The 13262-nt window shown below is 49.5% G+C and overlaps 1 protein-coding gene across 3 annotated transcripts in view; it reads right to left on the bottom strand.

Moving 5' to 3' along the window:
• Positions 1-9117: 9117 nt before the first annotated feature.
• LOC101679061 (WD repeat-containing protein on Y chromosome-like) overlaps positions 9118-13262 on the bottom strand; it is a 132670-nt gene continuing 128525 nt past the window's right edge. For all 3 annotated transcript variants that reach the window (XM_045069620.1, XM_045069621.1, XM_045069622.1), the window contains one exon: positions 9118-9780. In XM_045069620.1, the coding sequence (XP_044925555.1) occupies positions 9576-9780 (205 nt within the window). In that variant the 3' untranslated portion in view covers positions 9118-9575. The remainder of the gene's footprint in view (positions 9781-13262) is intronic.

The raw sequence follows: 13262 nt of genomic DNA, 5'->3' as shown, positions 1-13262 counted from the left end.
GTCATACTGAGAATGAACCCCTGTGCAGCCAACTGAATGAATGGTCATGGTTATTGGCACCAGTGCCTCTTGGGGGGCCCTTCCTTGCATCACCACCACCCCTCACCCCAGCATCGTCTGCCTGTTCTACTCCTACTCCATCCAGCCCAGAGATTTCCTACAAATGTGCTCTTTTTACATGCTTTTGTCTTTTATTACTAAAAATCAAATAAACCAAGCAGAGGGAATCAGGAAACAATCCCCTATGTACCCAGTCCTGGCTGCGGCTCAGCTGGGAATTGTACTGGATAATAAATTAAGTGCTTGCATAGCTTTTAAGTCAAACATACTGGAGGTTCCATTCTGGCTCCAATTTTTACAATCAGCATGGCTTTGGCATCGACCTGCCCAAACCAATTTCCTCTGTAAGCTCAGCTTTTCCTTCCACAAAGTGATTGTGAGGATTGAAGGAATTTATATGCAGGAAGTGCTTGGCAATTGGGGGACAGAGCCAGCACCCAGCACCCGGAAGGCTTGCCACACGGAGAGGAGGAAGTTGTTTCCTCTTTTCGCTAGTTTTCTTCTCCAATATCAGCATATACTGTTTACTCCTCAGCTGCTATCACTGCACACACACACAAACACATCAATATTTTAAAATTTCCTCTCTTTCATGTCTTTTGTAAAAAACGTGGCTCTTTAAATAGACATAGGCAGTCAAAGCATGCCTGTCTTCCTGCTCAGGGAACAAACCAGCTGCTGTGTGATTCGTGGAAATTCAACCTATTTATTAATGCTGGGTGCCCAGGACTACCTCTTTGCTAACCACTTCCAGATTTGGGAATGTTCTAAAAGCCAGATGGTGCCCAAAAATGGCTCTTGGGAACCATGACTTTATAGTTCATAAGCAGAGGACAGTACTTTTCCAGCTGCAAAGAAGTGATGATTGTCGGGATTTGTAAATTGTCCTGTTTACTAGCATTAAAAAAAAAAAAAACAAAAAACAAAAAACATCTAAAAGAGGAGGGTGCCTGGGTGGCTCAGTCGGTTAAATGTCTGACTCTTGATCTCACTTCAAATCTGGATCTCACGGTCATGAGTTCAGGGCTCACACTGGGGTCCTTGCCAGGAATGTGACCTACTTAAAAACAAAACAAAACGAAAGAAAAACCTCTGAAAGAGTTGCCTTAATAATATCCTTTTCCCAGGGGTGCCTGGGTGGCTCAGTGGGTTAAGCCTCTGCCTTCTGCTCAGGTCTTGATCCCGGGGTCCTGGGATTGAGCCCCGCATCGGGCTTTCTGCTCAGCGGGGAGCCTGCTTCCTCCTTTCTCTCTCTGTCTGCCTCTCTGCCTACTTGTGATCTCTGTCTGTCAAATAAATAAAATCTTTAAAAATAATTTTTTTTTCTCTTAAACAACAACAACAAATACCAGAGCAGCATTCTTTTTTCTTTTCTTTTCTTTTTTTTTTTTTTTTTTTTTAAGTGCCCCTACCTTTTTACTTAGAAACATTAACAAAGCCTCTGCCTTCAGCTCAGGTCCTGATCTCAGGGTCCTGGGATCGAGCCCTGTATCAGGCTCTCTGCTCAGTAGAAAGCCTGCTTCCCTTCTTCTCTCTGCCTGCCTCTCTGCCTGCATATGATCTCTGTCTGTCAAATAAATAAATTAAAAAAGAAAGAAAGAAAGAAACGTTAACAGAATATTGCAGCAAACACTTGGCCAATTATGGCAATTCTCACCTGTCTGTTCTCCACATACCTTTCCAGAACAGGGACCTCCTCCTCCCAAACCACAAGTCCATTGCCACACCCAGGGTACCTCTCACTGGCACATCAGCATTATCAGGTCCACTTGTGCCTTCGATGTCCTTTACAGCTGTTTTTTGGAATCTGGGATATGATCAAGGAGTATACACTTCCTTTAGTTCCCATAATCCACCCAACTCTTTAAATGATGTCAATTAAGTTTTGTTCGAGAATGTTGGACATTTTGCCGCAATACTGTTCATAAGTGTTTGGCCAAAGGAGAGGTTTATTGAGGAATTAGAAGAATTAGAAATAATTAGACAGTACTTGTATTCACTTAGATCAACTGCATCTTTTTAAAAGCCTTGGGGGTGAGCTCACGGTTAGGGACAAAACACTCTTCCGTTAGTAGATAAGACACATCCAAGAGCAAACAGCCCTACTGCTTAACATCCACAAAAATCAAATCTAGACTAGCAGAGCTCCACTTTACAATTGTTGTGTTTCAGTGGGACAGAGGTTTGTGTCCTGCGGGTAGGGGCACTGCGGGTCCCTACATGTCCCCCACACAGCTGATGTGTTGAGGTCATGAGCGCTGCACCCTCAGGAGGGGACACTGCCTTTGCGGTACTGATCAGGCTTTTCAGCTGTCAAGTGTGAGACACCCAACTTCAAGTGTGCTGGTTCAAAGAGGGAATTTATAGGAAGAATGATGGCATGTGATTAAAGAGCACTGAATAACCAGCATGTGGGTAACCTGGCGTGACTCATCTTCCAGAACGCGTTACTGGCATGAGTACGGCACGCCCTTCTCTTCTGCCCTTGCTCTTGTCTGCTCCGTCTCCTGCACACATGCTTGCTCCCTGGGCAGAGTGGGAAGTCCCCCAGCAGCCAGGGCTGATACACACCTTTCTGTATCCTGGAGTTGGGGGGAGGGAGGACTTGTGATGGGCGCCCTCCTGGGGACCAAACTGCCCACAGCTGAGCTCTGTAAGAACATGACCACTTGCATTCAAGTCCTGTGTGGCAGGAGGAGCACTTCTCAGGACAGGAGCTGCTCTGGGAAGAATGAGGGATGCTTGACACACCCAGTTGCGGCGTCTGCCAGCTCCTGGGGGCTGCCTGGGCTCTCCCCAGCAGCTCAGCGCATCTCTACAGCACCCTTGTGGGGCATGGAGGAAAGTGGCCAGGAAGTGATTCTTCAGTGTGTGGTGGCATTGAGGACATCCACCTGTCCCCAACTGTCCCAAAGTTGTGCACAGGAAGGATGGGTGGGCATGCTGAGAGGGAAGCAGGCAGTTCTTCCTTCTTTCCTGTCACTGGGAGTCACCACAAATAACCTAAGCAGCTCACGGATCCCTGTCTCTGAACTCAGCCCTGATGGTGTGCCCAAGAAGGCTCACCTCCCCTGAGACCTCAGCACTCTCATCTGTCACTTCCACGCCTCTCCACCCTGCTGTGCTGCAGGCTCCCAGTGAACAGCAGGGACAGGGACAGGCTGACTGCCAGGTCTCTAACTTTGGTGTCATTCCTCAAAATGGAGCCCACAGGAGGAGACCAGGATGGAGGAGGAGGTGAGGAGGGCTGACTTCACCTTTGTGCATGGTGAGTTTGAAATACTTGCCAAGGACAGACCAGGGCTGAGAGCCAGTGAGGGGTAGGGGGTGGCTCCCAGCTGCGGGACTCAGGAGGGAGGGCTGAGCAGAAACAAACCACCAGTCCTCACAGAGGCCATGCCTCAGGCTTTGTGTGTAGATGAACAAGTGGACCATGCATGGAGCCAGGGGGAAGGGTGGGTGGTCGGAGGGTGGGGTGAGCAGGGCTACTGTGTCCTGTGAAAGAGTGTAGGGGGTGCGCAGGGCCCCTGGGAAGCCACAGGGGAAGCCACAGGTGCACAGGGGAAGCCACAGTGCTGCTCCAACATCCCCATGCCCTCCCCTACTCCAACAGGAGGCTGATCATGGTATTAAGGACCTTCTTCGACAAGCCCTGACTTCCCCAGGCAGCTACCAGAGACTAGCCTCAGATTGCTCCCACTGGTCGCCCAAACTGGTTAGGACATCCTGACCTCTCCCACACAAGGAGATGAGGATTTATTAGCTAATGTAAGAAATGATGCCCCCTGTCAAGGACATGGTCTGTGAAGGCTTCAGCCCGGAGTTGGTCCCAATGGTCTGTGAGACCTCTCTGCAGATTTGTTTCCAGGGACAATGGCAGCCCCCTGCCCCCATGAGACAAAGCTAAAGCAGGGCTGGCCACATGTGGATTTCCGTGTCCAGTCCTGGTACTCCAAAGAGATCTTTGAGTCATGGACCTTTACAGTGTCTGTGAGAGGTAGAGTTTGAAGTCCACTCTTGGCTAAAACTCTGGATAGCATGCGAAGTCAGTTCTCGGCTGCAGCTGAGATTTGGGAGGGTCCCAGGGGGGAAATAGGTGGAGGCAATGGGGTGAGAACCGGGTGCCTCAAGATGGACAGAAGGGAGGACCAGGATGCCTGGGGGTTCTTTCTGGGTTTGATGCCGGTGGCTGAAACAAGTGCTTCTGATTTCCAGGGCCTGTTTGCTCAGTGGGACAAAGGACATACAGGTCCTGGAAGTAACTTAGGGTTCCGGTTTACTCCTCACTCTCCTAAGTCTACATGTGGGGGAGTGCTCTGCAAACACCATGTCCCCTGTTTCCTTAGACCCATTCACTCCAACTGCTCTGCTCTCAGAAATCACCAGGGAACCTTCTGGGGGCTAAGTCTGGAGACCTTTTGGGCCTCATCTCCTCTGGTGGCTCCGTAGCGCTCACGGTTCTCCATGTCTCGCTCCTCTTTCATGGGTCTGGAGGCCAGAGGTCTGAAATCCAGTTGGTGGCAGGTTCTCCCTCTCTCTAAGGGCTCTGTGAGGAGGATTCTTCCTTTCCTCTCCCAGTTTCTGGTGGCTCCAAGTGTCCATTGGTGTGTGGCCTCATGCTTCTTTTCCATGTCACCTCCCCCCCACCTTGTTCCCCTTTCTTCTGTTCTCTCCTTTGCCTCTCTCACAAGGACACTTGGGATGGCATTTAGGACCCATCCAAATAATCCAGGGTTATCTCCTCCTCTCCTGATACTGAGGTTAATCAGAACTGCAAAACTGCCGAACTTCCCAGTAAGGTCACATTCATAGGTTTTTGGGGATAGGAACTTGCTGGGTCTGGGCAGCCATCCCTCAGCCCACTACCGGGTCCCACAGTGGACAAGAAGAAATAGTGCCTATGTCTTCCTCACCACGTTTTCCTGTCTGTGTTTCACCAGAGAGAAATCTCCCACATAAAATGTGCTTGCTTTGTCGTTGTGTAGGAATATTAAGTGAATAATTAAAATTTGTAAGCCTTTAGTAATAGCTCTGATGGTCATAAAGAAGCACACAAATGACATCTTTCTTCATGAGAGTCACCACAACAGGAGGCAGAAGTGAAAGGGGAGGCTGGAAAATGTGTCTTGGGAAGGGGGTGTTGGGCATGATATATCCAACTGGCCAAATTATTGCAGACCAGCATCTCAACTATAGAATATTCTCTTTGGGACCTTAGAACGGGGGGTGACGGGAGGACAGAGCCAGGTTTAACCTGATCAGATAGGACATGGGGTGGTTGGAGGGATGGAGGGTAGAGGCTGGCCTCAGAGAGGGGCCTGGGAGCAGTGAGGATTCAGGTAGGACAGAGTGGCTTTCAGGGTCTAGAGGAGTGATCCTGCCTCGGTGTCGAATCTCTGAGGCAGCCGACCAAGCGTCTAGGAGCTGTAGCTAGCCTCCCTCAAGCTCGTGGAGAAAAAACTGTGGTTCCTCTTTGTTGGGCCCCTACCTTCCACAGAGCAACCTTGAAAGGCAAACAAACTGTGCTCCAAGGCTTAGCCAAGTGGTATAGGCTAGGTTGTACCCAACAGAGGAGAGAAGACAGTGCCATCACTGTCTAATGCCACTGGTGAGAGACAGGGAGCCTGACTGGGCTTCACCACTCATGGTGGGTCACTCACACCAGAGTCCTCAGCTCACCAAAGTCCAGTGGTAAGATTTGGACAGGAGAAGGAAAGAGCTGGTCAAGCTCTGAGCCTGTCCTAGCCCCACCTCAGCTTCCTGGAGCAGTCCCTCCAAGGGACTACTGGGCATCTCAGTTAGAAATAAAATGGCACTTGCTTTCATCTTCCATTGTTCCTTGTTGTGCGTCTCTCTCTGGGATCTCACCAGAAGAAGGGGTTATTTGGCGGGGCAGATTTGGACTCCCCAGGGCCACTGTTCAGATGCCGGGCATCATAAGCCTCTCAAATTCTATCCAGTCTCATCTTTCCCACCAGCTGCCCAGCATAGCACATATGCCCTATAGTCCATGATGTCTCACACTGTCCTTTATGTACAAGGGAAATGGGACAGATGGAGGAATCCGGAGACTTCATCCCAAACGTGGCTCTTGCCACCTTCTTGCTTATGATCCTGAACAAATTACTCTCTGTTATAGACTGAGTGTTGGTAACACCCCCAAATCCATATGTTGAAGCTCTAATTGCCATGCGGTGGTGGTAGGAGGCGATGCCTTTGGGAGGTGATTAGCTTGAGATGGGGTCAGAGGTAAACAAACTCGCTCAACTGTCTTTAATCCAGCATTTCCCAAACTCATTCCTGCAAGGCCCTGGGGGTAATGCTGGGGTTGTCTCTGCTCCTGCTGTGGTGGGCAGCAGGGAGTTGAGAAAGCAGGCTTCTGGCTACAGAGGTAAGAGTGGGAAGGGGCAGAGGGAAGACCTGGGTCAGACAAAGGTCTGATGTTCTTCACTGCTTTGCCCCATCTTCTTCCAACAAGGCCAGACCAATTGGAAGTTGCACCTGGAGGTATCTGGAACCCTGCTTGGCATGATTTATAAGATGGGATTTGTTTTGAATGTCGCTGACTTCATATAATGGCATTATTTCCTCAAGGGATTAGTTAATGGAAGGAACACTGCCCTCAGCAAAACAGCATTAATGCAGAGCTCTCAATTTAAAATAGTACCAAGTAGGCAGGCTAGAACCCCGAGGATTAAACTCTAAATGTTATGGTCCAAAAATAAAGGATTAAAAATGAGTACTTCATTAAAATAAGGAGAAAGGTTTACATAAAGCAGGGTGGGAACAGTGGTCTGGCCAAGGTAGGATGGTTACTTAGGAGGCTCAAAGATTCAGAAACAGAAGGGCAAAGCCTGTGTGGGGAGCAAATTGTTCCCCCTTCCCTTTTCAGCAGTTGAGGATATTAAGGCTTACGGGATAAAGTAATAATATGCTCTGGCCCAGCAGCAAGCTGGTAACATAGCAGCGAGCAGGTCCTCTCTGTGCCTCTGGGGCCTGGAGAAAACCCAGGATTTAAACCCATGTCAGGAAGAAGGCAAGGAAGGAGGAAGGGAGGGAAGGGGAAGGGAAAAGCAGGCGGAGAGGCATAGTTTGACAGTCTGAGGCAGTGGGAATCCATTGTCTAGCCTTGTGTACCCAGCCCCCTTCTCTTCTCCAGGGGAAGCAGGGCCTTTGCATCACCATGGATCTAAGGGACCAGCCATTTTTAAAGGAACCAGTCCCCAGACTTCACTTGGGTTGAGCCAAGGTAAGTGCTGACCCAAGATACGGCAGCAAATCTCTTTGCTAGGGATTTGAGGCTTGGAATGCAAGAGAACTTGAAGTCAGTCTCTCTGTGGAATTAGAGCTACTAATTAAACCCAGAGACCGCTGTGGCCATGTTTCCTGCAAGGAGCACAGAGCTGGTCTGCAGAGGAAAAGAGGAGAGTACCACAGGGACAAAGATAGAAGGTCAGTCCTGACGGGGTTGTTAAGTTCTCGGTCACCATTTTCCCCATGGTTCTATGAATCAATACATTTCTCATTTTGCCTAAGCTTGGATTATTTAATGGGGAACCAGGAGTCTTCCCTGATGTGAGCGTTTTCTACTGGCGTCAGCTGGAGTTACTGAGGTCTGGACTCCGGCGTGGCTGGGTCAGAAAAATGTCAGGGAACAAGCAGGCAACTTAGCCAGAAAGCAGAGCAACGTCTCCCTGGCAGCTACTGAAAATACAGAAACCTGTGGAATGCCCTTCATGGTGGGGGTGGGGGGAGAGGGGGCTCCTAAAAAGCACTCAGTGAGAATCCAACATTCTTGGCAAGGGTGAAATAAAGTAGAAGGTCACAGGAGCCTTGGGGTGGGGGACAAGAGGAGTCTAGAAGTGAAAGAGAAGTAGGCGCAGGCTCACCCCTGGTGTTTGGGGGCAGGGCAAGAGTACAAATGGAGGCTCAGTCTTTAAAAGTTAAATATCAAGTTAACAAAGTGTTCATTAAAATCTTAACAGATGGTGAGTGTTCTTTCCTCCTACCTTGGCCATTCAGAAGGCCCCAGAAGGCCAGGATGGTTGTAGAATTTTTGTTCCATAGGGATGTGGCAATGCAGGGAGGGCAGCCTCTGGCTCCCAGCGCCCAGCTCACTCTCTTGCTCCCTCCACCCTTGGCTTCTTCCTGCACCATGACGGACATGTATGGGCACCCTCCCCCAACGCATGTCCACTGTGTGCGTGCACCCCAGCACATACCCGCCCCCTTTGCTGCCCTGCTGAGCTGGGACTGTGTGGGTCTCTCCATGAATGAACAAATCCCTGAGGACACGGCATGACTCTGGACACAGATTCAAGGTCATCTGGGCTGACATTTCCAGCTCCCAGGACCTGTAGCACAGTCCAGAGGTGGGACACTTCTCAGACCTGCACACTCTTTGCCCTTTGTGGGGGCGGGGGGGGGTGCATGGCCACGACAATACCTCTCCTGCTCTTCTAAGAAGGCTGCTGCTCATGGACTGACCAAAGAGCAGGTGAGCCAGTACTGGACAGTACTGGACTGCAGGGTCGAGACCTCCTGTGTTTGCGGTACTCTGTACCTTGCTGCCCTCATTTGCAAAGTGATGGCTTTGAATTAGGGGTGGAGATTTAGAGCCCGGTGACTGGGGCCACCCTAAGGTTTGAAGTTTGAAAATTTCGGCTTGTGTGACTTTGCACAAAAAACCCATAATCTCTCTGAGGACCGTTTTCTCATCTCTAAAGCACGGACGCCCATGGAGAGATTGGCATAGCAAGTCGCTGTGACTGGCAGCTGCTTTTTTATTCTTTTTCTACCCCTGTCAGGGTCTCTGAGAGAGGGCTGAGAGCTTCCGAATGGCTGTTCTAGGACCACGTTTGGAAAGGAGAGGGCAATCGGCCTCCTGATTCTTTTCCCAGAGACTGCTTTTCTCAGCTCGGATGGTCTACATTGTTGGTAGTTAAGAACATGGACTCTGGATTTTCTTTTGTCATTTACTTAACTCCTAGCCATCAGCCAGCCGTCTAACCTCTGGAGCCTCAGGTTCCTTGTTGGTGAAACGGGACACTAATAGTATCTACTCATAGAGGTTTATTAGGAATAAAGGAGATAATACATTCCAGCGATTAACCGTGGCTTGCCTGGTATAAGACAAACTTTTCGAAATTGTCGGTTTTTTCCCAGCAGCCTCCCTTTCCTGTCCGCTGCCCCATCCTACCGGCGGATGGCGGTGGTTGGTGATATCTGCGGTGTGTTGGAGCTGTAGCCCGTCGGCTCTGCGCTGGCTTCCCTCAATGAAATCTTGGCTTCCAAGGAAGGAACACCTCGAATCTGACTCGTTTGCTTCAATTCAAGGTCTAATTGCTTTGGGAGGAAGCCCACACTGGCCGAAATCACTCCTCGGTCTTTCTTCCTGGCCCCTGATGGCAACGCGGGCTCTCGCTCAGACATCTGGGTTAACTGGGAAAGAAGAACTTGCCAAGAAAATAGCAACCTGGTGCCTTCAGAGCGCAGACAGGGAAACTGCTGTGTGATCAGTGCTCCTGGGCAGCTTCACCTCCTTCTTGTTCCTTCGTGAGGAAATTTACGTTAAACAAATCCGAGCCAATAATAGACAAGTCTGGCTTCTCCCCGACAGCGGACACGCAGGTGACCTCGTGGCACCGGAGGGTCTGGTAGATGCTCGGCCACCCCGGCCCACATGTTCTCCTGGAAGGCGGGTTCCAGTCCAGCGGCAGCCTGGAGGGAAAGAACCAGGTGAGCGTGCGGATTCCTCAGCCTCCTGCTGCCTCCTGCTGAAACAGAAGCCCCCTGCTCAGCCCGGTGGTCCTTGCCATCATCCTACGGCTTCCATTAGCAATACCAGGGGCAGGTTGGTCTCTTCCACTCACCCCTCTATCCACCCTCCGCAGCAGCTCATCTCCCTCCTGTTTATTTCTCAACACCTTGGAAAGCCACCAACTCCTATCTCTCAGAATCCTTTCATAGTCAAGTCCTTGTCATGGTCGCCCCCTCCCCCACCCCAGACTCCGAGCCATTCGCACAACACACCCTGTGCCATATTAGCCATTGTGAACGACAGGTAGTTGTGTAGCATTAAGTCCATTCACACTGTTGTGCAAACATCGCCTCCGTTCATATCTGGAACTCTTTGCATCTTGTAAAATGGAAACTAGATCCCCCATTACACTACAACTCCCTGTTCCCCTCTCCCCCCAGCCCCCTGGCCATGGCCTCTCTGTCTCTCTGAGCCTGACTCCTCCTAGTTTCTCTCGGGATTCATCCTTTTGCCTCTGGCTTATTTCACTCAGTTTAATGTCCTTGTAGTCATCCAGGCTGTAGCCGCTCTTCCTTCTCTAAAGGTTCCCTTGCAAATGTCTATGTCCTATTCAACTTACAGGTCTGGGTACAAATCATTCTTCCAGGAAGCCCACACTACTGTTTCCACGATGCTTTGCACCCCTTCTGTCAGAGGACAGCCAAGCGGCGAAGGGTTAGAGCCTGGAGACAAGCCCCCTGTTTCCCCGAGTGTGAACTCCTTCGGGTCACAGACTCTTCTATTCTCACCGCGCCCAACCGAGAGCAGTGTAAGTGCCCTGAAAGTATCCATGTACAATTTCTGGCAAAAGTCTTGAGACCAAGCCTGAATGTTCTGCATCTATCAGGGATAGGAGGTATACTTGCCTACCCTTCCCTAGAGCAGCATTTGTCTCTGTGGTGCCCTTCTCTGTTTCCTGGCTTCCGTGGCCTCTGTCAGTAGGCCCCCCCCCCAATGTCTCTGAGAGTCCAAGGGTATCCTCTCCCTCCCTCTGTTCCATGCATGGTCACTGAGTCACCCACTCGCCTTCCTGGTAAAGGGTCTCTTCCCAGTCTGCGGCTCCCAGACTTGCTTCACCCCACACAGCCCGGAAAGCCCCTACTCCTGGCCACTTGCTCACCCCTTTCTGTACAAGTGAACCCCAGCTAGTTAATACTAGTGCGATCACTCTGGCCTGCGTTTGGGGGAAGGTGCTTGATTCCACGGTCAGCTGCCCATTGCCAACAGCTTCTACTTCCTATCAGGAGCATTATAAAGCTACACTTTGGGGGGACGTCTGAGTGGCTCAGATGGTTAGGCAACTGACCCTTGGTTTCAGCTCAGGTCATGATCTCTGGGTCATGAGATTGAGCCCTGCTTGGGGTTCCATGCTCAGTGGGGAGTCTGCTTGAGGATTCTCTCTCCTTCTCCTTCTGCCCCCTTTCCACTGCCTCAAAAGAAAAAAAAAAGCTACAACTTTCTTTCTATGCTCATATAAAAGCCCTTCTCTGAGGTCTGGTCTTTTCACAGACCGGTGACACCATGTACCAGCCTTATACTGACCAGTGGTTCGACTTTGGGCAACTCCCAAGCCTCAGTTTCCTTATCTATAAGTGTGGAAAATGCACAGTCCATCTCCAGGGTGCTATGAGAATGAAACAAGATCATTTAATAATTCCTGCCTAAACATCAGAGGTGACCTGGAAGATCCCCAACATTTTTTGGTGTTGGATGAGGTGTGTGCTGTTTGAGAAGGCAGGCCCCACTGAGAGAGTCCAGGTGAGGTATCTGATGGGTAGACCAATGACAGGGTCATCCCCCTCTTCCTTCCTGCCCATGTTCTCTTCTTCTCGTCCTCAATGCTACAGCCAAGCTGTCCAGAGAAAGGCATCAGTTTGATTTGTTTTTATTCTTGATACTCAAAGGATTACACATGGTAGATGCCCTCTTAACTGAAATGATGGATTGACTGACCTGTAAACACCATGTCTGATGCCTGCAGCTTCCCAACGGTCATGGCTGGTCAATGACACATCTGCTCCCAATGGTTGAGGGTTGAGTTGTGTGCTTAACAAAGACTCTCTGTGTTTGTTCCCAAACCTATATGCCAGTGGTACCTTTTATTGTGGATATAAATCAATTTACATGATATGAAATTTAATGAAATTCGAGTGAATAGTTTTCATTTTGTGAAAACTAAGACGAATTCTTTGGTAAGACAAGAAGAAGGGTGATATTGAATTGAGGGTAGATGAAACAACTTTTAAAAGTGTGTGGAAAATTCTAAAAATCTAGGAGGGTACTGTGCTCATATTGCTTTGCAAGTATCTTTCAGTTCTTGCTCTACTTAAAAAGAGTAGAAACTGAAAGTCATATATAACGTATTTATGGAAGACTGTGCTGAACTTGTCTCTTAGTTGAAGAGAAAGTCTTGGCCCCAAATCCAAAGATCGGGGAACAAATGTACATCTTACTGTTGCAAGTTGAAATAAAACATTTACTATTTTATGTAGGGTTCTCTGCCTTTAAAAATATAGATTTTTAAGTAGCCCAACAAACTTGTGTCCATCCAACTGGATGAGAGTATTTCCACTGGTTCCCCTCCTGGCTGGGACTCTCTAACCCGCCCCACTCTGGCCTCTTTTCTTCACAGCTCACGGATCCCCATTTAAGGTTCCACTCTTGTGGCCTTGCAGCAGAAAGAAAGAGAGAATCGATGCTGAGTCCAGAGCCAACATTCATGCTGCCCCTCTTGGCGTGGACCTAAGGAGCATGATGGTATCTTCCTACGGCTGCCTCGTGCTCTTGGTTTATGTTGTTTGGCAGCCTTGTCCCACCCCACACCCAGAGCCATCTCTGGAGATGGACTGAGCGGTGTCCCTCAAAACTCAGATGTTAGAGCCCTAAACCCCAGTGTGATGCTGTTTGGAGATGGGGTCTTTGGGAGGTCATTAGGGTTGATGAGGTCATGAGATGGGACCCTTAGGATAGGATTAGTGTCTTTAGAAGAAGAAGAAGAAGAGAGGGATTCTTGTTTCACCCCATGAGGACATAGTGAGAAGTCCATCACCTGGAAATGAGTTGACCCAAACCTCGATCTTGGACTTCTACCCTCCAGAACTCTAAGAATAAATGTCTGTTGGGTAAGCCACCCAGTCTTGTGTTTTGTTACAGCAGCCTGGGCAGACTAACACTCCAAGGAGAGGCAACTAAAACACAAGCTGGTTCTGCAAAGGTGTTTAAAGAATGATGATGATTCTGCCCTCGCCCATGATGACAATGATGAAGATCCAAGGTATCTGTGGATGGAGACTCCTGCTCCCTTTCTGTCTCCAGACAAACACAATGTCATGCTCACCGTCTCCTTAGATCACAGATCCTCCTGGGAGATCCTGGGTACCAACAGGAAGTCTAAATGCCTTGC

Source organism: Mustela putorius, unplaced genomic scaffold, assembly GCF_011764305.1.
Source record: "Mustela putorius furo isolate JIRA1106 unplaced genomic scaffold, ASM1176430v1.1 tig00003942_pilon_pilon_pilon, whole genome shotgun sequence".
Lineage (NCBI taxonomy): Eukaryota > Metazoa > Chordata > Mammalia > Carnivora > Mustelidae > Mustela > Mustela putorius.
This window is presented reverse-complemented; position numbering and strand designations above follow the sequence as displayed.